A 23,269-nucleotide genomic window follows, 5' to 3' on the forward strand; every position below is an offset into this window, starting at 1 on the left:
ACTGTGTGGATCACAACAAACTGTGGAAAATTTTTCCAGGGATGGGAAAACCAGACCACCTAATCTGTCTCCTGAGAAACTTGTATGCAAGTCAAGAAGCAATAGTTAGAACCTCACATGGAACAACAGACTGGTTCCAAATCGAGAAAGGAATATGTCAAGGCTGTATATTGTCACCCTGCTTATTTAACTTATATGCAGAGTTCATCATGTGAAATGCCTGACTGGATGAAGCACAAGCTGGAATCAAGATTGCTGGGAGAAATATCAACAGCCTCAGATATGCAGATACCGCCCTTATGGCAGAAAGTGAAGAGGAACTGAAGAGCCTCTTGATGAAAGTGAAAGAGGACAGTGAAAAAGCTGGCTTAAAGCTCAACATTCAAAAACGAAGATCAGGGCATCTGGTCCCATCACTTCCTGGCAAATAGATGGGGAAACAATGGAAACAGTGACAGACTTTATTTTTATTTTCTTAGGCTCCAAAATAACTGCAAATGGTGACGGCAGCCATGAAATTAAAGGATGCTTGCTCCTTGAAGAAAAGCTATTGACAAACCTAGACAGTGTATTAAAAAGCAGAGACATTACTTTGCCAACAAAGGTCCATCTAGTCAAAGCTATAGTTTTTACACTAGTCATGTATGGATGTGAGAGTTGGACTATAAAGAAAGCTGAGCGCTGAAGAATGGATGCTTTAGAACTGTGGTGTTGGAGAAGACTCTTGAGATTCCCTTGGACTGACTAAGGAGATCAAACTAGTCAATCTTAAAGGAAATCAGTCCTGAATATTCATTGGAAAGACTGATGCTGAAGCTGAAACTCCAATACTTTGGCCACCTGATGTGAAGAACTAACTCATTGGAAAAGACCCTGCTGCTGGGAAAGTTTGAAGGCAGGAGGAGAAGGGGACAACAGAGGATGAGATGATTGGATGGCATCACTGACTCAATGGACATGAGTTTGAACAAACTCCAGGAGATAGAGAAGGGCAAGGAAGCCTGATGTGCTGCAACCCACGGGGACCCAAAGAGTTGGACATGACTTAATGACTGAACAGCAACATCTATTCTGGATAGCAGTCCTATATCAGATATACCTTTTGCAAAGATTTTCCCCCAGGCTGTGGCTTGTTTTCTCCCTCTCTCTCTCTTTTTTTTTTTCTCATTGTCTTAACAGTGTTGTCTACAGAGCAAACATGTCACATTTTGATACAGTGCAACGTATCATTTTCTCTTTCATGGACCATGCTTTCCATATTGTATCCCCAAACTCATCATCAAACCCAACGTAAGACAGATTTTTCTCCTATGCTTTCTTCCAGATATTTGCCATTTTACATTTAGGTCTGTAATCCACTTTGGGTTCATTTTTCTGTAAGGGGTCCCCTGAAAAGATTTTGAAAAGCTCTTTACCCACCACCATATAACACACACACGTGTATTGTGAAGTTGACATCTACAGTATTTCAACAGATGTTTCAACAGTCATGAAGGTTATAATTTCCAGTGTATTGTAAATAGTAGATTTCAAACAAAAACTGTGAGATCACTTTTTCCACTTCCACAGGTGATGTTCATGCCACAGGCTCTTTGGAGGTGGTTCTTTTTCTTCCTGCCTCCCCTTTCCATCTGCTGCCCCTCCTTTGCCGTCCTTCTTCTCAAGGGCCGCCTTTTATTATTCACACATCCTCGTACTTCTCCAAAACACCAATTACATTTCTTGTTAGGACCTGTGACCACGGGGGCAGTGGATTAGACATGTGGATGTATAATTATGCAACAAGCAAGTAAGACATGGTTTCTGTGTCAATTAGTCCAAGTGTTCAAGAACAAATAGTACTTCCTGCCAGTATGAGATGGGGTTCACTGTTGGCTCCATTCCTCATTTTTTGCTCTTTTAGGTGGAGACTCTAGGAAACCCTGTGCACAGATCAGAGGAGTTGGGAGGGGAACCCAGGCTGCCAAGTGCTGAGGCCCCTGGAGCCTTCCCAAGGGAATTGAGAGAGACGGTTGAGAAAGTGAAACTGAGGGGGCATTCCCCGAACCCCAGTTTTTAGAATGTAGTTTGAATTGGAGGATAATTACTTTACCATATTGTGTGGGTTTCTGCCATATATCAACATGAATCAGCCATAGGTATACATATGTCCCCCTCCCTCTTGAACCTCCCTCCCACCTCCCATCCCAGCTTACCCCCTCGGTTGTCACAGAGCACCGAGACCCCCCTATTTCGAACAAAGGATGTGCAGGCGTTGAGGTATGGAGAGACGATTTTGATTTTTTAATTTTATCTTTTGGCCTGCATGGCGTGTGGGATCTTTGTCCCCTGACCAGGGATCAAACCCATGCCCCTGCACTGGAAGAATGGAGTCTTAACCACTGGACCACCAGGGGTCTTGAGAGAGAGTTTTAAAAACCTTTGCCTGCCCCGTGGACCCTCTTGAACACTTTGTGTCAGACTGAGGGCCTACAGACCCCCTAGAGGACAGATTCAGTGGGATACTCACAGACCCTGAGATTCCTTGAAGACCCCACAACACTGGCCTGTGTGGGTGCCCTCCTGTCAACAGCCAGGATACCTGTCGTCCCGATCCTTGGCAGGACCTGGACCCCCTGGGAGGAGTGCCAGAACTGAGATGAGACTGGATGGGCTGAATCCACTTATTGTCAGATGAAGGATTGAATTCATTCACCCAACACTTAACTTCCTAAGCGATTCTCCTGGGCTAGGTCGGCAGAGACACTCTCTGGGAATGGATGCTTTGCTGAGATGTATGTTCTTCAGACAAGACAGGCAAGGTGACGTTCTATAGAACGTGTTGGAGGGGGACAGCTGAGGCCAGTCAGAGGAGGCAACATTCTAGTTGAGACCTGATGGAATGAGGTAGCCAGCCAAGCAGATACCTGAGTGAAGAGTATTCCAGGTGTGAGGCTGGCCAGGGCCAGTGCAGAAGCCCTAGGGCACGTGCCTGAGTGGCATGTTTGAGGACCAGTTAAGAAGCTGGTGTGGCTGAAGCTGGCCGCAGCTGCTAGAGCAAGGGGCAGAGTGTGTAGAGAGCGGCCAGAGCATTGATCGGGGAGAGGGACCCATCCTGCAGAACCCTGGGCCTCCCTAAGGATTTCTGCTTTGGTTTGCAGTGACAGAGTGCCACGGCAGGGTTTGGAACTCAGGGTTTGCCAGATCTCAAGGAAAGGCTTGCTCCAGAGGCTAGAAGCGGGGGGTAGGGGGGAAAAAGGGGCCAGTCGGAGAGGGTTAGGGTGTAATCAGAGGGCAGGGGAGCTCAGTGAGGAGGCTGGTGCTGTCCCCACCTGAGTGCCCAGGTGGGCTCAGGCCAGGGCTGCCAGAAGCAGCAGTAGCAAGGCTGGGGCGAAGGCGGGAGGCTGTTTTTGGCCAAGCGGCCTGACGGTCTGTCGGCGCAGAGGACAGTACCTGAAGGCAGGCGGAGAGCCAAGGGCAACATGTGGGTGAAGAAACTTCTGCATGGCTGCCGCTGGTGGTGGTGCAAAGGCCCTGGGGTCGACCCCATCAGGTTGCCAGCGAGGCCGGGGGAGGTGGTGGTTGCTGGAGCCTGCGGGAACCTTGACCAAGGAAGGAGGCGGGGGCGGCCGGCGCGGGCCGATTGCCTTACAAGGCGCCCTGCAGGGCCGCGGCCGCATGCTCGGCCGCCAGCGGGCAGCGGGGCCAGGCGCGGAGGGGGCGGGACTGCCGGGGCGCGGGCGGGGGGCTCGGCGCGGCGGCCACTGTCCAGGGGCGACGCTGCGGCTTCGCCGGGGCTCCAGGTCCGCCATGGGTGCGCGCGCAGGCGGGGTCGCGCGTAGGCGAGGGGGCGCGCGCAGGCGAGGCGCGCGCAGGGGATCCGACCGTGTCCGGCGCCGCGCACACCTGTCACTCCCAGCGCGCCCCCAGCCGGCACGCGCGCGGCCCACGCAGCTCCGGACTCGGGAGGCCCTGGCTGCGGAGTCCCTCCCGCCGCGAGGCGCCACGGGGCTGGGCTGCGCTGGGCGGCCGCGTGGGTGGCCGTGGCGGGCCGCTGTGCTCGGGGGTCGCAGGTGCATCTCGGGCGGGTCGGAGCCCTCGGGGGAGGAGGGCCGTGGGCGGCAGGTCTAGGCCTGGGGGTGAGCGGGAGCGGTGGTGAGGCGGGAGGCCCGGGGCAGGGGAAGGGGCACGGAGCCTTCTAGAAGGCGGCCGATCGCGGCTGACTAGGGCGTGCGGGGGCGGAGAGGGGGCGTCTGGGGGCTAATCGCGTCGGGGGCTGGTCGTGCGCGGGAGCGGGGAGGAGGATGGGCGTCCAACTGGGAGTGCGGACCCGGACGGTGGGGGAGGGGCAGGGCGGGCCGGGCCGGGCCGGGCCGGGCTGGGGGAGGGTGTGCGGGACCGGGTTCCGGACTGAGACTGTCTCTGAGGGCGCCCTGGGGGCACCGCTGAGTCTGGGATTGGGGCCCGGGGTTGCCCCTCGCCCCAGGGAGCTTCTCCCCACCTCGCCCTGCACCCCCAGACATGCTGCTGCTCAAGAAACAGACGGAGGATATCAGCAGCGTCTATGAGATCCGCGAGAAGCTCGGCTCGTGAGTGTGTGTGTGTGTGTCTAAGGGAATTTGTGTGCCTGCGTGGGAGGGGAGGGGTGCTATGGGACCGAGAGGGCATCCCCATCTCCTTCAGCTCAGGGGGTCCTTTCCTGTCCTCTCCCTCCCTGCCTGCCTACCTCTCTGCCTCAGGGGCGCTTTCTCTGAGGTGGTTCTGGCCCAGGAGCGTGGCTCCTCACACCTTGTCGCTCTCAAGTGCATCCCCAAGAAGGCTCTTCGAGGCAAGGAGGCCTTGGTGGAAAATGAGATCGCGGTGCTCCGTAGGTGTGTGCCCCAGCAGGGCCGGGGAGTATTCTGGGCTGGAGCGCCCCTCCCCCCACCCAAGAAAGGCCTGGCCTGGGGCTCTGCCTGGCTGGAGGGCTGGGCTGGGAGGAAGTAAAGAGACTGTTGGGCTTCCCAGTGGTGGCCCACAGGGGGCTTCTTTGTGCCGTTGCAGGGTCAGCCACCCGAACATCGTGGCTCTGGAAGATGTCCATGAGAGCCCTTCCCACCTCTATCTGGCCATGGAGCTGTGAGGATGGCAGGATCAGGCGGGGTGGGGTGGGGGGCACTGGGTTTGTGTGGTAAGCTGGGGCCGGGGGCGGGGGGCTGGGTCCGCTGAGTTGCTGCTCTCCTCAGGGTGACAGGGGGTGAGCTGTTTGATCGAATCATGGAGCGTGGCTCCTACACAGAGAAGGATGCTAGCCACCTGGTGGCCCAGGTCCTTGGCGCTGTCTCCTACCTGCACAGCCTGGGCATCGTGCACCGAGACCTCAAGGTGCCTGCCCACCTGGGGCTTGCCCGGTGTCCCTGTGCCAGGGATCTGGGGAACCTGAGGGCACCCAGCTCCCAGAGGGGCACTGGGGCTGACCTGCCGTTCTTTCTGCTATCTGTGTGTCATAGCCTGAAAACCTCCTCTACGCCACCCCCTTCGAGGACTCCAAGATCATGGTCTCTGACTTCGGCCTCTCCAAAATCCAGGCTGGCAACATGCTAGGCACCGCCTGTGGGACCCCAGGCTATGTCGGTGAGTGAGGGGGTGCCCCCAGGCTCCACGGGGAGCCGGGGGAGAGGGCAGGAGAACCTGTGGGCACTGTGGTGCCAGGGGCAGGGCAGGCGGTGGGTCCACTAGGCCGCACTGAAGGCACAGTGTGCATGTGCATGGGCGTGCGTCTGTCTGTCTCTGGCCTCCAGCCCCGGAGCTCTTGGAGCAGAAACCCTACGGGAAGGCCGTAGATGTGTGGGCCCTGGGTGTCATCTCCTACATCCTGTGAGTGACCACTGGGAAGGTTCTTCTTCTGCCTGCCTGCCCCCGGCTGGGTTGGGGAGGTTCGGACAGCTGGCTGATTCATCTGTGGGTGCCAGGCTGTGTGGGTACCCCCCCTTCTACGACGAGAGCGACCCTGAACTCTTCAGCCAGATCCTGAGGGCCAGCTACGAGTTTGACTCTCCCTTTTGGGATGACATCTCAGAATCAGGTGAACTTGAGGCTGATCCAGAGCTCAGGGAGGTGGGTAGGGACGAGGGCCCATGGGGACGTGGGGGGCTGACCCCGGCCTGACCTGGCTTCCCTGCTTCAGCCAAAGACTTCATCCGGCACCTTCTGGAGCGAGACCCTCAGAAGAGATTCACCTGCCAGCAGGCCTTACAGCATCTTTGGTGAGTGGGACCTGCTGAACTGTCCAGGGGGAACCTTCAGAACCCCCACTGCCACTGACCTCCGGCCACCCCCTAGGATCTCTGGGGATACAGCCTTTGACAAGGACATCCTGGGCTCCGTCAGTGAGCAGATCCAGAAGAATTTTGCTCGAAATCACTGGAAGGTTAGTGTGGACATGGACCTGGGGGAATCAGCTCAAGGCTGGCTGCTCCTTCCGTCAGCCTCAGGAGGATGGTCTGGGCGGCCAGTGACCTTTGTGGGCCTCCAAGTTTTGGGCCTGCAAGTCTTGGAGGACCTCTTTATGGGCCTCCAAGCCTTGGGCCTGAGATGTGGTGGCCTGACGCCCCTTCTCTCCTGGCAGCGCGCATTCAATGCTACCTCCTTCCTCCGCCACATCCGCAAGCTGGGGCAGAGCCTGGAGGGTGAGGAGGCCTCTGGACGGAGGGTGATGAGCCGCAGCCACCCGGGCCTCCCGACCGGCCAGCCCCCCGAGTGGTGACAGCCAGGTGCATGCTGGGAGATGGCTCCTTGGCGAACTCCAGAAGTGGCAGGCCCTGGGTGGCCTAGAGCTCAGTGGGCTGACAGCAGAGAGCGCAGACAGGGGCGGCAGGGGAGCCGGGGTCCACCGAGAAGGGGATGAGAGAGAGGTTGGGGGGCAGGCCATGCTGCTGGCCTGGATTCTTGAGGGGCCCAGTGCCAGGCCCCAGTGGGCACCTCTGCTGAGAGCCTGGGCTGGGGGCCGGGGGCACAGGGCATGCCATGGGGTGGGGGCTCCTGAGTGTCCACTTTCCTGTACTTCTCTCTTTCCCTCTCCTCCAGGCAGATGCCCAGGCTGAGCACATGGACCCTCAGACCCCCCAGCCCCACACACCCCACCCCGCCAGCCCAGGGCGGGTTGCCACGGGGAGAGTTTGAGTCCTGTTTGGTGGGGTGCATGATACTGGGGTGGGGCATTTGCAGACTTCCCCTCCCCTGTTGCCACCACACCCCAGCTATGAGCCAAGAGGCCCCAGGGATGTCTGGCCCTCGGGTGTTCTGTGCTTCGCTGTGGGTGGTCCTGCTTGTGTCATGGTCCTCCGGATCCCCCACCCACCCCAGTCTCTCTCAAATCAATAAAGACAGACAGAGCAGTGGGCAGTGGTGAGCTGGAAGGAGGGATGAGGGGTGGCAGGGCAAGGGTGGAAGGGGCTGGGTGTCTTCCATGGGAAGGAAATCAAGGAGGCAGGTCCACGGCCGCAAGACTTGGCCCATCACCGCCCAAACTTCTGCACACAAGCACCCGGCAGGCCAAGGACTTCCTGTCCCCACTCTCCAAAATGCCAGCAAGAGTCAGCCCAGCAGGCCAGCAGGGCCACCACTCAGGGTCGGCCTGCATGTGGCTCTGGGGCCCTGGGAGAGAGAGAATGGGCGCATCTCCTGCTGGCAGCGGGGGTGGGAGGCGGGGAGGGCTGTCTCCAGGCCTCCAGGGATGGGCTGGGCCGTGCTCAGGGGCAACTAGAGTCCTGGGCGGTTTTCTGCCCTCTCTCCGTTCGTTTCCCTGCTTCCTGGGGCCCTGGATGGACAGTACATGCCCTGTGTTTGCAGGCAAAGGCTCTCCAGCCTCGGTATCCAAGGCTGAGGGAGGAGCCCCTGGCCAGTAGAGGGCGCCACTGGGGCCCCCACCGTGTGCTGGGTCGTGGCTTTGGCGCACCTGGGATCCAGGCTCCACAGGGCCTTTGCCCTGTTTGTGCTCCTCATGGGAAGACTCTGAGGACCTTAGCCCCATCCGGGCCAGAGGGAGTACCCTGAGTTCTGGGCGAGCGGGCCACCGCTTCACCCCACCAGCCCGTGCCAGCCTGAGTTGCCCTGAGCAGCACTAGGAAAGGCTCTGGACCCATCAAGGCTGGGCTCTGGAGCTCCGCCCCGTCCAGCCACCGCAGAACCTGATGAAGACGCTTCTCCATGTTGACATTTGGGCCCTGAATGGAGGCAGCGAGAAAGCCCAGAGCAGGGCTGACCTGGAGCTCAGGGGTGGGGCTGGAACAGGGCATGCCTGCCTGCTGCTTCCCAAACCCCAAGTGCCTTCTCTGGCTTTCTCCTCTCCCCACTCACTACCTTCCATATACATCTGCCTACGGGCCCCTGAGCCCCGGGGCAAGTCCTGTGGGGGGAGGCAGCTTCGTCCTCTGTCACCACGGCACTTTTAGGCTGTCGTTTGCTCCAGGCTTCAGGGTCAAACAGAGTCAAACAGTGAGGTCCCACCACACCAGCTGCCAACAGTCCAAGGGACCGTCGCCAGGTCTCCAGAGCTTGGCCTCTTAACCTCCAACAACCTGGCCTGCCTGTCACTTGGGGCCTTGTCAAGAACTGTCCTGCCCCCTCGGACGTTCACTTCACCGGCTCTCCTTCCCTCACTTCAGTTGTTCACACTGTCTCCCCAGCACACCCACGCTGTCTCATTTTGCCATCCAAATTGATGGGGCCTTTAGTGTGTGCTAAGCGCTGGGCCCACGGGTCAAGGGTGCCATACCCTTATGCAGAAGGCCCTGCAGCGGAGGAGTTGGGCTTCCTCAGACACAGGAAAGAGTAGCCGCTGGCTGCTCCTGGAAGCTTGAACCGGCACACCAGAGCCACCCTTCCAGAAGGAATGGTGCTCCTTCAGAGACACCCAGCCCAGGTTGCCCCCTGGTCCTCACTGAGGAGTCAGAGCCCTGGCTCTGGCCGCAGGGAAGTGAAGTGAAGTCACTCAGTCATGTCCGACTCTTTGTGACCTCATGGACTGTAGCTTACCAGGCTCCTCTGTCCATGGGATTTTTGAGGCAAGAATACTGGAATGGGTTGCCATTTCCTTCTCCAGGAGATCTTCTCGACCCAGGGATTGAGACCGGGTCTCCTGCATTGTAGGCAGATGCTTTACTGTTTGAGTCACCAGGGAAGTCATACCGCAGGGAGATACAGTGCAATTTGACCTCCAGCCAGCAGGTGGCGGCAAGGTCACGTGTTTCCCCCCACCTCCCTGTTGATCCTTCAGCACCTGGGGCAGCTGCTCAGAACCACGTCTCCCCCAAATCCTGCCTTCTTCCGAGTCAGGCAAAGGTGGCATCTTTCCCTTCATCCCTCCAAGCCCTTTCCATTTGAGGGGCAGTTTGTGAAAAGAAAGCTTTGGGTCACCCAGGTCGTGGAAGCATTTCTGGGCTCAGGCACTGGGGCTGCTACTGGAGGAACCTGTCAGACTGGAGCCTGGCTGGGGGAGTCTCTGGCCAGTGATGAGCCAGCGTTGGGGTGGGAGACAGACAGCACCATTGTCCACGCTGGGCAGGTGCTGAGCTTCTCTGAGTTGGGAGTCGGGATCAAAGAACTGGCCAGTCCATCCTAAAGGAAATCGGTCCTGAATGGACAAGGGAGCCCCTGTGGGTGAGATGAGATGAAGCTGTCTCCCTTGTTCTGGGCCACCCAGGGTGGGTCTCATGCTCTGTCTTGGAGCAAACCCCTGGGTGTCAGAAGTTTCAGGGACGCTCAACCTGGGGGTCCTCCTTGGGGATCTGGAGACTAGGGAGCTGGTCCTGGGAGCTCTTTAGAAGTCGGTGATGAGTTGAGGGTGGGGAATGAAGGAGAGGAGGTCTGGGGTGGCCCATGGAACCATTCACCAATAAGGGTTCAGCTGGGGTGGGTTTCGGGGAGAGACAGCGAGATTGGCTTTGAACATGGTGGTTTGGCGCTACCTGAAGGGACATAGAATTAGAACATCAGAGACATGTTCCTCACCCTTCTCTAATCAGAAGAGTTAGCTCAGTGACGAGTCTTTATTGAGCACTTACTGTGTGCCAGGCACCTGGATTAACTCCAGCCTCGACTATGAGGTAGTCATTCTCATGAGCATCACCCCTACTTTGAATACAGGTGGACAAACACAGCAGTTCAGTTCAGTCGCTCAGTCATGTCCGACTCTCTTTGACCCCATGGACTGCAGCACGCCAGGCCTCCCTGTCCATCAACAACTCCTGGAGCTTCCTCAAACTCATGTCCATCAAGTCAGTGATGCCATCCAACCAACTCATCCTCTGTCGTTCCCTTCTCCTCCTGCCTTCAATTTTTCCCAGCATCAGGGTCTTTTCCAATGAGTTAGTTCTTCACATCAGGTGGCCAAAGTATTGGAGTTTCAGCTTCAGCATCAGTCCTTCCAATGAATATTCAGGGTTGATTTCCTCTAGGATGGACTGGTTTGATCTCCTTTCAGTCCAAGGGGCTTTCAAAAGCCTTCTCCAACATCACAGTTTAAAAAGATCAGTTTTTCGGTGCTCTGTCTTCTTTATGGTCCAACTCTCACATCCATACATGACTACTGGAAAAACCATAGCTTTGACTAGACGGACCTTTGTTGGTGAAGTTATGTCTGTGCTTTTTAATATGCTGTCTAGGTTGGTCATAGCTTTTCTTCCAAGGAGCAAGCGTCTTTTCATTTCATGGCTGCAGTGACCATCTGCAGTGATTTTGGAGCCCAGCCCCAAAATAAAGTCTCTCACTATTTCCATTGTTTCCCCATCTATTTTCCATGAAGTGATGGGACTGGATGCCATGATTATCATTTTTTGAATGTTGAGTTTTAAGTCAGATTTTTCACTCTCTTCTTTAGAAGGCTCTTAGAAGGCTTTAGAAGGCTTTTAAAGAGGCTCTTTAGCTCTTTTTCGCTTTCTGCCATAAGGGTGGTGTCATCTGCTTATCTGAGGTTATTGATATTTCTACTGGCAATCTTGATTCCAGGTTGTGCTTCATCCAGCCTGGCATTTCACATGATATACTCTGTATATAAGTTAAATAAGCAGGGTGACAATATACAGCCTTGATGTACTCCTTTCCCAATTTGGACTCAGTCTGTCGTTCCATGTCCATTTCTAACTGTTGCTTCTCGACTGAGGCATAGAGGCCGTAAAACTGAGCTAAGATCACACAACCTTGTGCTCGACCTCCTGCTGGCCTCTGGGCAAGGAGGATGGCTCCCTGGGAATAGAAAGGCCACATGGGGACTGAGAAGAAGACAGTGGAGCTCTTCTCTACCTTTCCTTTGGTGAGCGCAAATTGTTTGTGTGAGGACAGAGGAAGAACACTGGGCCAGGGGGGCATCCTGGATTGGAGTCTCAGCCTTGCAAGTGGTTCTCTTGCCTTTAACATCCTCTGGGCCTCTAGTTCACTGAGTTAATTCCTTGTGAAATAGGAACCTGGGTAGTGGGGTCAACCCCTTGGGTTCACTGTGAGGGGCTACTGGGAAGAGGGGCAGGGCTGACGCTTCTGGGGGACCGTGTCAGGGGGGAAGGCAAGAAATGGAGGGAGCCTGTGTCAAGGCAACTGAAGAAGGACAGGAAAGATGGAGGTTGGCAGTGGTGGACGGAACAGGGCTCTGTGAGGGAGACTAGGAGAGAAGCAGACCAGTTGAGGAGATGAAGGGGGCAAGCCAGGCCCTCTGTCAGGACTCGAAGCCTAGCTCTTTCCTGTCAGCCACTGGGTGGGCCCATGGCAGCCATGTTCTCTACCCAACCCCAGCTCTGCCCAGGTATCCTTGTCTCCATCCCTGTCTCCTCAGGTGGGCAAGACATGGAGTATGGAGTGTTTCAGGAAGAAGCAAATAACCCGATTTGATTTCTTGAAGGTGGTTGTGAAAAGTGGTTCAGAGATTGGCCAGAAAAAGTGAACTTGCTCAAGAGGGCACTGTGGAGCCACTGGAGGGCTGTAGGTAGGATAGTGACAAGATTAGATTTTTGCTTGAAGAGAGTTTTCCAGTATTTTTCGACCCTATCTGGACCCTCTTGATAAATATAAAAATCTTATCTCTAGATTCCACCCCCCCACCCAGGCCCCACTGAGAGTTCTATAGTTCCCCTCATGCCAGGGAGCCAAGCTTGCCTCACGTGATGTTCCGAGTAGAGGCCCAGTTGCTTTTTTCTCAGTTGAGGCTTGTTCAGTTGCTCAGTCGTGCCCAACTCTGTGACCCCATGGACTGCAGTACTCCTGGTTTCCCTATACTTCACCATCTCCTGGAACTTGCTTGAACTCATATCCATCGAGTCAGTGATGCCATCCAACCATCCATCCTCTGTTGTCCCCGTCTCCTCCTGCCTTCAAACTTTCCCAGCATCAGGGTCTTTTCCAGTGAGTCAGTTCTTCACATCAGGTGGCCAAAGTATTGGAGTTTCAGCTTCAGCATTAGTTCTTCCAATGAATATTCAGGGTTGATTTCCTTTAGGATGGACTGGTTGGATCTCCTTTCAGTCCAAGGGACTCTCAAGAGTCTTCTCCAAAACCACAGTTCAAAGGCATCAATTGTTCAGCATTCAGCCTTCTTTATGGTCCAGCTCTCACATCTGTACGCAACTACTGGAAAAACCATAGCTTTGACTAAACAGGCCTTTTCTCGACAAAGTAACATCTCTACTTTTTAATACACTGTCTAGGTTGGTCATAGCTTTTCTTCCAAAGAGCAAGCGTCTTTTAATTTCATGGATGCAGTCACCATCTGCAGTGATTTTGGAGCCCAGGCAAATAAAGTCTGTCACTGTTTCCATTGTTTCTCCATCTATTTGCCATGAAGTGATGGGACCGGATGCCATGATCTTTGTTTTTTGAATGTTGAGTTTTAAGCCAGCTTTTTCACTCTCCTCTTTCACTTTTATCAAGAGGTTCTTTAGTTCTTCTTCGCTGTCAGACATAAGGGTTGTGTCATATGCATATCTGAGGTTATTGATATTTCTCCCAGCAATCTTGACTCCAGCTTGTGCTTCATCCAGTCAGACATTTTACATGATGTACTCTGCATATAAGTTAAATAAGCAGGGTGACAATATGTAGCCTTGACATACTCCTTTCCCAATTTGGAACCAGTCCATTGTTCCATGTCTGATTCTAACTGTTGCTTCTTGACCTGCATACAGTTTTCTCAAGAGGCAGAAAAGGTGGTCTGGTATTCCCATCTCTTGAAGAATTTTCCACAGTTTATTGTGATCCACACAGTCAAAGGCTTTAATGTAGTCAATGAAGCAGAAGTAGATATTTTTCTGGAATTCTCTTGCTTTTCCTATGATCCAATGGATGTTGGCAATTTAACTTCTGGTTCTTTTGCCTTTTCTAAACCCAGCTTGAACATCTGGAAGTTCTCATTTCATGTATTGTTGAAGCCTGGCTTGGAGAATTTTGAGCATTACTTTGCTAACGTGTGAGATGAGTTCAACTGTGCAGTAGTTTGGACATTCTTTGGCATTGCCCTTCTTTGGGACTGGACTGAAAATTGACCTTTTCCAGTCCTGTGGCTGCTGATGAATGTGAAAGAGTGAAAGTGAAGTTGCTCAGTTGTGTCCAACTCTTTGCGATCCATGGACTGTAGCCCGCCAGGCTCCTCCATCCATGGGATTCTCCAGGCAAGAATACTGGAGTGGGTTGCCATTTCCTTCTCCAGGGGAGCTTCCCGACCCAGGGATCGAACCCAGATCTCCCACATTGCAGGCAGACGCTTTAACCTCTGCAACACATATTTGCTGGCATATTGAGTGCAGCACTTTAGCAGCAGCATCTTTTAGGATTTGAAATAGCTCAGCTGGAGGTCTATCACCTCCACTAGCTGTGTTCGTAGTGATGCTTCCTAAGGCCCACTTGACTTCACACTCCAGGTTGTCTGGTTCTAGGTGAGCGATCACACCATCATGGTTATCTGGGTCATTAAGACCTTTTTTGTACACTTCTGTGTGTTTTTGCCACCTCTTCTTAATATCGTCTGCTTCTGTTGTTAGGCCCATACTCTTTCTGTCCTTTTTTGTGCCCATCTTTACATGAAATGTTTCCTTGGTATCTCTAATTTTCTTGGAGCGATCTCTAGTCTTTTCCATTCTGTTGTTTTCCTCTATTTCTTTGCATTGTTCACTTATACGTGAACAGCTATATGTATACATATATCCACTCACTTCTTGGAGAGATCTCTAGTCTTTCCCATTCTATTGTTTTCCTCTATTTCTTTTCATTGTTCACTTATACATGAACAGGTATACGTGTACATATAGCCACTCATTTTTAGATTTCCCTCCTGTTTAGATCACCACAGAGCACTGAGTAGAATTCCCCATGCTATACAGTAGGTTCTCATTAGTCACCTATTTTATACATGGTGGTGTCTCTATGTCAACCCCAGTCTCCCGATTTGTCCCACCTACGCCTTCCCCCCTTGGTGTCCATGTGTTTGTTCTCTCCATCTGTGTGCTTGTGCTTTATAGTCGACTTATACAGTGATAGTAACATAGCAACTGTATCTTTCTTTTGGTGAATACTTGTCTGGCGTATCTTGTTCAGTTCTTTTTCTTTCAAACTTAATTTTTTTTTTTTTACTGAGATATAATTCACATACCATAAAATCCACCCTTTAAAATGTACAATTTATTGTTTTTTTAGTATACAGATGGTCCCTGACTTAAAATGGTTTGACAACGATTTTTTGACTTTTACACTGGTGCGAAAGCAATACACATTTAGTAGAAACCATGCTTTGAATTTTCAATTTTGATGTTTTTCCAGGCTAGCAATATGTGGTGCAATCCCCTCTCATGATGCTGGGCCATGGCAGTAATCTGAAGCTCCCACTCAGCTGCTTGATCACGAGGGTAAACAACCGATAACGCTCATCAAAATTCTGTACCCAGATAGCCATTCTGTTTTTCACTTTCAGTTCAGTATTCACTTATATGAGATATTCAACACTTTATTATAAAATGAGCTTTGTGTTAGATGATTTTGTCAAATTGTAGGCTAATATTAGTGTTCTGAGCACGTCGAAGCTAAGCTATGATGTTTGGTAGGTTAGGTGTATTAAATGCATTTTTGACTTAGGATATTTTCAGCTTGTGATGAGTTTATTGGGATGTAACCCCATCGGAAATTGAGGAAGATCTGTATTTACAGTTTACATCATCTCAATCTAATTCCAGAACATTTTCATCATCCCAGAGGAAAATGCTGTACCCGTTAGTGGTAACTCTCCACTTCCCCTTCCCCAGCCCCTGGCAACAACTGATTTACTTTCTGTCCTTTCTGTCTCTGTGGATTTGCCTGCTCAGATATTTTACATAAATGGAATCCTAACATGTGGCTCTTTGTGTCTGGCTTATTTCACTAAGCATAACGATTTCAAAGTTCATCCAGGTTGCAACATGTATCAGTACTTCATTTATTTTTATAGGTGAACAATGCTCCATTGTATGGATAGATCATGTTCTATTTATCCATGGATCCACTGATGGACATTTGAGTTGTTTACACCTTTTAGCTATTGTGAATAATGCTGCTATGATCATTTCTGTGCAAGCTTTTGTGTGGACATACATTTTCAGGTGCCTTATTTGATAGAATTCACCAGTGAAGACTTCTGGAGTTGGATTTTCTTTGTGGGAAGTTTCAATATTTCAACTTATTTGCTTGTCATAAGCCTATTGAGATTTTCCATTTCATTTAAAGTCAGTTTTGGTCATTTGTGTCTTTGTCCATTTCATCTGAATTGTCTTAATTTGTTGGCATAACGTTTGCCTTATAATTGTTAACATTTTTTAGTTCAGTAGTAATGTCCCTCTTTTCATTCTAGACCTTGGTAACCTATTTTTTTTTTTTTTTTTTGCTCACTGCGTGGTCTAGGTTCCCCAACCAAGGACTGAACCTGAGCCTATGGCAGTGAAAGCACCGAGTCCTAACCACTGGACTACCAGGGAATTCTGAGGTAATCTTTTTTTCTTGATCAGTCTAGGTAAGAAAAACTGTGTTGGTCTTTTCAAAAAACCAATTTTTGTTTTCACTGATTTTCTGTAGTTTTCCTATTTTCTAATTCATTTGTGCACTTATCTTACCTCTGCTTGTTTCAGATTTAGTTTGCTTTTTTTTTCTAGTTTATTAAGATTTATCATTTGGCCATTGATTTGAGACTTTTTGTTGTTGTTGGTATAGGCATTTAAAGCTCTAAATTTCTCTTGTAAACAATATATATTCAATAGTTGAATCTTGTTTTTTGAATCTCTGATTTTTGATTAGGGTGTTTAGACCATGAATATTTAATGTAGTGACTGATATGGCTGAATTTACATTTGCCATTTTGCTATTGGTTTCTCTGTATCTTCTGTTTTTGTTGTTCTCTTCCTCCTAGACTGCCTTCATTTGTGTTAAATGTTTTTTAGTGTACCTTTTTTTCTTCTGTTGATTTTTAACTATATGCTTTTGAATTGCAGTTGCAGTACAATATATATCTTAAGTAATTGCAATCTACTTCATATTAATACTCATTTAGTTTTGGTGAAATGTAGAGACTTTTCTCTAACATAGCTCCATTCCTGCCTTCCTCTTTTGTGTTATTAATGTCATATATATATTACATCTATATAGATTATCATAGAAACTCAACATGACAGTGTTATAGCTATTGCTTTATATCAATACAATCTTACTCTTTTTGAAGAAGTTAGGAGAAGAAATGAGGAATAATAAGAGAGACATTTGTATTAACCCAGATATTAATCATTTTGGCTCCTCTTCATTTCTTCTTGTGAATTCAACTTACTAACTGGTGTCAGCCTGAAGGACTTTTTTTAGTATTTCTTGTAAAGAAGTATAGTAGCAATGAATTCTCCCAGTCTTTGTTTATCAGGAAATGTCTTTTTTTAACCTTCAATTTTTTAAGGGATAGTTTTTCTAGATACAGAATTTTTGATGGATAATCTTCTTTTCTTTCAACTCTTTGATTATGTCAGTTCACTGTCTTTTGGCCTCCATTATTTTTGATGAGTAGTTAACTGTTAATTTTATTATGGTTTTCTTCTACATGGGTCATTTTTCTTCTATTCCTTTCAAAATTGTCTTGGCTTTCAACAGTTTAACTGTAAAGTGTCTATGACTATCTCTTTATCTTTTTTGGGGTCCATTGAACTTCTTGGACCTGATTAACATTGCTCAAAATTTTGGAAGTTTTGGTCTTGTTTCTTCAAATACTTATTCTTATCCTGTTCTTCAAAACCCCCCAATACACATATTTTAGAATGTTTGATATTGTTCCAGAGGTGTCTGAAGTGCTATCATTTTTCTGTCCATTCTCCAGATTGTATAGTGTATATTAATATTGTTGATCTATTTTCAAGGTCAGTAGTAATTTCTTATGACATCTTGAACCTAGTCTTGAATACTTCTAAAGAAGTTGTCATTTCAGTTATTGCACTCTTTGAAGCTATTTTCATTTAGTTATCATTTCTTAATTTGTGTATCCATATTGAGAATCTCTATTTGTTGATTTGTTGTTGTTGTCATACTTTTCTTTAACTCTTTAAATGTGGCTTCTTTTAGTACTTTGAACCTATGTGTAATATGTGCTTTGAAGTTTTCATCTGCTAATTCTAACATTTGGAAACACTCAGAGACAGTTTCTGTTGACTTCTTTCCCTAATGTGGATCATACTTTATTGTTTCTTTGCATGTTATACAATTCTTTTGTTGAAAATTGAACTTCTTAACAAATATTTATTTCTTTGGCTGTGCTGGGTTTTAATTGTGGCATGTGGGATCTTTAGTTGTGTGATCTAGTTCTCTGACTAGGGATGGAGCCTGAGACCCCAGCATTGGGAGTGTGGAGACTTAGCCACTGGACAACAAGGGAAGCCCCCCAAATTGAACATTTTAGACAATAGTTTCCATCAACTCTGGATTATGATATTCCCTTTACCCCTAGAAGTAGTTTTCAGTGTGTGTGTGTGTGTGAACTTGTTTCTTTGTTGTGTAACTTTTTTGCACTAAGTCTGTGAAACTGTACTGTCTCCCACCCCCACCTGCAGTGTGCAGTCAGTGGTGTCTCTGTTGAGTTAAAAAAAAAAAAAACAGTTTAAAATGTAAGCCTGGTTTTCTAGGGGCTGCCGCATATCTGTCCAGCTTAGTGGCAAGTCAATGATTAGTCAGAAACTATGTTGAAAGATCTCAGGCCACTAAGGCTTGTGTGCTCTGATGAATCTGTGTGTGGGAAGGGGAGTTCTTTCAACGTTCAGGTTATTTTCAGGCCTTCCCAGGGTTTTCTTTCCCCTGACGCCTTTAAATCTCCTACATACATGTGTGTAGCCTCAGTGTAGTCAGGAAAGCATGATTAGATTGGGACCTCTCCATTCTCCAACTAGTCAGGAACACACTTGCCCCAGCCACATTCACAACCATCTAGTAGAGCTTTGTTAGCCCTTCCCTGCTGGTCTGCCCCTGAGAAGTTTATTTCCATTTACAGTGTCCCTGGGTGTGGATATTCCCTACCAAATTGACTTAGCCCCCTTCAAACCTAGGCAGAGAAGCTGCTGGTTTTCATGAGCTGCCTTGTACTGGTAGAACCTCCATGACAAACTGAGCTGGGAAGGATAGGAGCAGCTCTAGGCCAGAATGCCACAGATTCCCAAAGTTCAGCTTCTCATTTTATTATATACCTTTGGTTGAGTTCTAGATCATAAAGGTATTTGTCAGCTTTGTCCAGCTTTATTTATTTATTTATTTTTTGAGGTTATTTGTTGATATCCTCCTTTGGCCATAGCTAGAAGTCCTGACTTTTCAATCTTTTCCTTTTCTGTCCTATCATTTAGATGTACCAGTTTTTTAATTCTTATTTTTGTGTATTCTTTTTTTTTTTTTGGCTGGGCTGCGTGGCATGGGGGATCTTAGTTCCCCATCCAGGAATTGAGCCTATGCCCCCTGCAGTGGAAGTATGGAGTCTCCACCACTGCATCACCATGGAAGTTTCTAGATGTCCCTCCTACAAACTGCTTATGGGTGGATTTTTAAAAATCTTGTCTTCAATTGAAGAATTTAGTCGATTTTGTTTAGTGATGTTTGGCCTGATTTCTAAAATCTTATTTTATGCTTTCTACTTATTCCAATGTTTCTATTTCTTTATTTTCCTCTTTTGACTTTTGAATTGAGATTTTTCTCCTTGTGATTATATGATATTTTCCTCTACTAGTTTGAAAGTAGTATACTCTATTTATATTCTTTTAGTAATTACTCTAGAAAACCTAGCATGCATATTTGTCTTAACAAAGCTTAAAGTTAATACTGATATGGCCATGAAGGAATAACATGGTCCAGAATTTCCCTCCCTCCATATATGACTAGAAAACTTGGCAGATATATGAATCAACCATTTTAAGGTGGTGAAGACCTGGTGGTACCAGAGAGAAAGGAAACAAATGAGGTGAACTCTACCACCAAGACTTTCTGACTGAGAGAGAAGAAGCATAAAAATGTAATCTGTAATGATAAAGAATCAGCCAATCAAAACAGACCCAGGGAATTTCCAGTCTCTTATCTGGCATGTGAGGAGCCTGGGAGTCATCACTTGATGCCAACAACAAGAAAATGTTGAACAAACTGAAAAACCAACTGTTTTTAGATCCATTAGAGAACAGAGGTCAAATGGCAAAGTATTGCTCACAAAACTGAAGAAACAGACAGGTGGATACAGAAAATCACAATTTACCAGAGCAGAAACTTGTGAGTGGGTACAGTGTTGGGTTAGGAAAACCTGAGCTTTAACTAATGATTTGCTGGAGGCTAGTGTGGAGAAATCCCATGGAAAATCCCATGGATGCAGGAGCCTGGTGGGCTGCAGTCCATGGGGTCGCTAAGAGTCGGACACGACTGAGCAACTTCACTTTCACTTTTCACTTTCATACATTGGAGAAGGAAATAGCAACCCACTCCAGTGTTCTTGCCTGGAGAATCCCAGGGACAGGGGAGCCTGGTGGGCTGCCATCTATGGGGTCGCACAGAGTCGGATACGACTGAAGTGACTTAGCAGCAGCAGCAGCAGCAGCAGTGTGGAGAAGTATGAGACTTAAAAATTGCAGGGAGCCTATTCTTAGGGAGGCTCTCACCTCCTACACTTCTGTGAGTTTTACCTCTAGGAGCCCCATCAGATTCTCACAGTGAATACTGGAGAACAATCTCCTCATGTTTCCGGTTAGGGGAGGGGGGAAAGTTGACACTTTGAAATACACCATAACATTTTGTTCTTAACAAAGCCTGCTCTGAAGACAAACCATTATACCAGAGTCTGACCTATTGGGGTTTTATTAGAGTCTAAGGGACTTGGGGGAAGGGAAATATCCAACTTCAGCCCCATCTAGCCATCCTAGCCCACCTTGGAGAGGGGGGAACTGATAAGCACTTGTGAAGGTCACAACCCAGAAGCACAGGCTCACCAAAAGACTAAGAGCTAACCATTGGACTACAGAACGCTTCCCCTCCCACCATACTTTACCACTAGTAAGTATAGACCTCCTTACTGCAGCTCCTTTACCCAGTACATCGTGCCTGACTTTCAACCAAAAAATTGCAAGGCACACTAATGGGCAAAACCCTCCACAGTTTGAAGAGATAGAGCAAGCATCAGAACCAGACTCAGATATGGCAGGGATGTTGGAATCACCAGACCAGTCATTTCAAATACTATGATAAATATGCTAAGGGCTCTGATGGAGAAGCAGATATCATGGAAGAACTTGGGCATAATTAGCTACAAGGGAGGATGGGAATTCAAGTTTCCGGTTGGGAACCAAGATTCCCCATGAACCTTTGGAGATTTACTTCTAAAAGGGGAAAGGTCAGAAATCCAACATAGATTTCACTGAGCTAAAATTGAGGTGTGGGCAGGGCTGCATTCCTTGAAGAGTCTCAAGGAAAGAATCAGTTGTCTTGCCTTTTCCACCTTCTAGAGACCACCCACATTCCTTGGCTGGGGGCCCCTTCATCTTTCTTCAAAGCCAGCAGTGTCGTATCTTGGAATCTCTCTAACTCTGACCTCTTTTCAATCATCGCATCTCATCTCACTCTCCCGTGGCCCTCTTTCCCTTATAAAGATGCATTTAGGGCCCACCTGCGTAACCCAGGACAATCTCCCCATCTCAAGATCTGTGACTTAATCACATCAGCAGAGTCCCTTTTTGCCATATGCACAGGATTCCAGGATTCTTATGAGGCCATCTTGGGGTGGGGGGCAGGATACTGTGCTGAAGACACCTGTTGAGAGCACAGCACCGTCCTTCAAAAGTACTGGCTTTATGTGTGGGCCCAGGAGGCATCTCCCATCTCATGACTGGTGTCTGGAAGGCCATGGAAAGGTGTCCCAGGAGAAACGGTGGGCTCTGGCTCTTGGGTGTAGATGCCCCTGGGTCAGGCGCTGGCCCCAGAGCTGACTTACTTCTCTGGACTCAAGTATCATTCCTGATCTTGGAGTCTTTCTCTTATTTCCCTACCGGCTCAGCCATTCATGCAAACAGGTTTTTAGGTTCATTCTACATTTTAGAGGTTCTGGACCAGGAGGGTGGCTCTGGACATGTAGGCCACATTGCCCATAAAGTCCAGTGCCTTCTCACACTGTGCTTGTTTCTGCCCACCCTCCAGCTCCCTTCCACTTCCTGCCGTATCTCTGTCACCGGGAATCGTGACTTTAGAATGGGTGCTCCAGCTCCAGTGTGCAGAAGGCCCTGGAGGAGGCCAGAGAGGAGCAAGGCCTTGCTGTTGCTTCAGGTGACCCAGTGGCCTCCACATGCTCCCCTGTTCCCCAGCCCTGGCCTCTGGAGTCCCAACTCCACCCTGTGTCAGCCAGAGGGCCGCACGCTGGGATGGGCAGTCTTCTCACATCCCTCACCAGCTTGGGTCTTCCTGTGGCTCCATCTCCTTGTCCTGGGGCTTGGGTTTGACTCTGCACTGAGTCTTGGGGCTCAAGTGCCCATCCCTCACGGTCACACCTGGGTCCTTGCTCCCCCCGTCTGTTTGCCACCCTGGGGACCTGACGTCATTTGCTGCATCACCAGATCTCAGTGCCTCCCTCCCACTCTGGGAAGCTGCCTGTGAGCAGGATGCCTCTGACTTGCAGCTGCATGCTAGTCTGCAGCCTGCATCCTAGTCCCGAGCCACGAGGCACGGAGTTGGAGTTCAGTGACTTTTGAGTACAGGAGGTGTTCAGCCAGAGGCTGGGCAGCGTGGATGCTGGATGGCACATGACAGTGGTGATGGGGTGTGGTGTGCGAGTCCCCCGTGCACCCCCTTCCCCAGGCCTCCCTCCCCACCTTCCCCCCCAGACTCTCCAAGGTGCTCAGGATCTCAACAGAAACCATTTATTGAGGACCAATTAAAGAAAGCAACCGCGCTGTGGATTCCCCAGGGTGAGATAGCCTTGCCACGGGGACTGGTGGTCCTGGGCTGGGTCTGTAGGCCAGGAGAGTATGTGCGTGCGAGTGTTGATACATGGACACACAGACATACATGCACACAGGCTGCTCATCAGGGAGTTGTACTGCAATGAATGACCGTGTGTGTGTGTGTGTGTGTGTGTGTGTGTGTGTGTGTGTGTGTGTGTGAAGCTTGGCCCTTTCCCCACCCCCCAATCCAACCAGGGCCGCGTGGGACCCACAGCAGCAAATTCCAGGCTGTTTTCTCCCCTTCCCCCACCCAACTCTTGCTTAAACCCCATCTCCTCCGGCGGCAGTCTGACCACCCTCAGTCACAAAGAGCCCCAGTGATCCTGTCAAGACATCTGGGGGAAGAGGGAAAAAAAAAAGCATCTTTTCAAATGTCAAGTGGATAAACAGTCAGGGCGCCAGATGTGAGGCTGGGAACCCGCCCAATGGCTCCTGGCAAGGAGCGCACCCAGACGCGGATGGTCCCCGTGGCTGTGGGGTGGCTGCTGAGTCTCCAAGGTCATGTCCCCTGGGAGTCCCCTCATCCGACGCCCCCACCCCAAGAGGCCTCAGGCCCCTGTGGAGGAGCGGCAGGTGACTATGCTGGTGGTAGTGGTGGTCCAGCTGCGTGGCAACAGGGATGGGGCTGGGAGCAGGTCCCTGTGGCCATAAGAGGCCCATGCCCTTCCTGAACGGGAGACCCCAGGGAGGCTCGGGAGTTGGCCGGGCACACATCTCCTGGGCCCTGGGAACCGGCAGCTATCTGGAATCGTCCCTCGGAATGGGAATCCACCTCCCACCTCCAACCACCCCCCACCCCCGAAAAGAAAAGTAACAGTCGTAGAACAGGCAGG

At 49.8% G+C, this 23,269-nt stretch overlaps 2 protein-coding genes across 7 annotated transcripts; one reads left to right on the top strand and one right to left on the bottom strand.

Annotated features, from left to right (window-relative positions):
* Nucleotides 1-1,490: 1,490 nt before the first annotated feature.
* On the bottom strand, nucleotides 1,491-3,806 carry LOC105605544 (uncharacterized). Of its 2 annotated transcripts, XR_001025240.3 has the most exons (3): nucleotides 3,433-3,595; nucleotides 2,510-2,906; nucleotides 1,491-1,732 (listed from the first exon to the last, which is right to left on the bottom strand). XR_001025240.3 is itself a non-coding variant. In XM_060408047.1 (2 exons), the coding sequence occupies exons 1-2, from the start codon at nucleotides 3,789-3,791 to the stop codon at nucleotides 1,726-1,728; spliced, it is 366 nt and encodes a 121-aa protein (XP_060264030.1). In that variant the 5' UTR covers nucleotides 3,792-3,806; the 3' UTR covers nucleotides 1,491-1,725. The 2 variants fall into 2 exon arrangements, 1 of the variants encoding a protein (XP_060264030.1); XM_060408047.1 differs by lacking the exon at nucleotides 2,510-2,906 and having other exon boundaries at nucleotides 3,433-3,806.
* Nucleotides 3,656-7,358, top strand: PNCK (pregnancy up-regulated nonubiquitous CaM kinase). Of its 5 annotated transcripts, XM_027963679.2 has the most exons (12): nucleotides 3,888-4,052; nucleotides 4,499-4,568; nucleotides 4,719-4,850; nucleotides 5,023-5,097; nucleotides 5,205-5,343; nucleotides 5,469-5,592; nucleotides 5,760-5,835; nucleotides 5,931-6,043; nucleotides 6,146-6,224; nucleotides 6,301-6,388; nucleotides 6,587-6,731; nucleotides 7,045-7,358. In XM_027963679.2, the coding sequence occupies exons 2-11, from the start codon at nucleotides 4,501-4,503 to the stop codon at nucleotides 6,722-6,724; spliced, it is 1,032 nt and encodes a 343-aa protein (XP_027819480.1). In that variant the 5' UTR covers nucleotides 3,888-4,052; nucleotides 4,499-4,500; the 3' UTR covers nucleotides 6,725-6,731; nucleotides 7,045-7,358. The 5 variants fall into 5 exon arrangements, with proteins under 5 accessions (XP_027819479.1, XP_027819477.1, XP_027819480.1 ...); XM_027963678.2 differs by lacking the exon at nucleotides 3,888-4,052 and adding an exon at nucleotides 3,656-3,782 and having other exon boundaries at nucleotides 6,587-7,358; XM_042241825.1 differs by having other exon boundaries at nucleotides 6,587-7,358.
* The last annotated feature ends 15,911 nt before the right edge of the window (nucleotides 7,359-23,269 follow it).

The sequence above is a fragment of the Ovis aries genome, chromosome X, assembly GCF_016772045.2.
Source record: "Ovis aries strain OAR_USU_Benz2616 breed Rambouillet chromosome X, ARS-UI_Ramb_v3.0, whole genome shotgun sequence".
Lineage (NCBI taxonomy): Eukaryota > Metazoa > Chordata > Mammalia > Artiodactyla > Bovidae > Ovis > Ovis aries.

Bases quoted from the DNA above. Each gene is read 5' to 3' on its own strand.
- LOC105605544 (XM_060408047.1), bottom strand. From the start codon at position 3,791: ATGGCGGACCTGGAGCCCCGGCGAAGCCGCAGCGTCGCCCCTGGACAG.
- PNCK (XM_027963678.2), top strand. From the start codon at position 4,501: ATGCTGCTGCTCAAGAAACAGACGGAGGATATCAGCAGCGTCTATGAG. The intron at 5,593-5,759 runs GTGAGTGAGGGG...TCTGGCCTCCAG, and splicing joins TGGGACCCCAGGCTATGTCG to CCCCGGAGCTCTTGGAGCAG. The intron at 6,044-6,145 runs GTGAACTTGAGG...TCCCTGCTTCAG, and splicing joins GGATGACATCTCAGAATCAG to CCAAAGACTTCATCCGGCAC.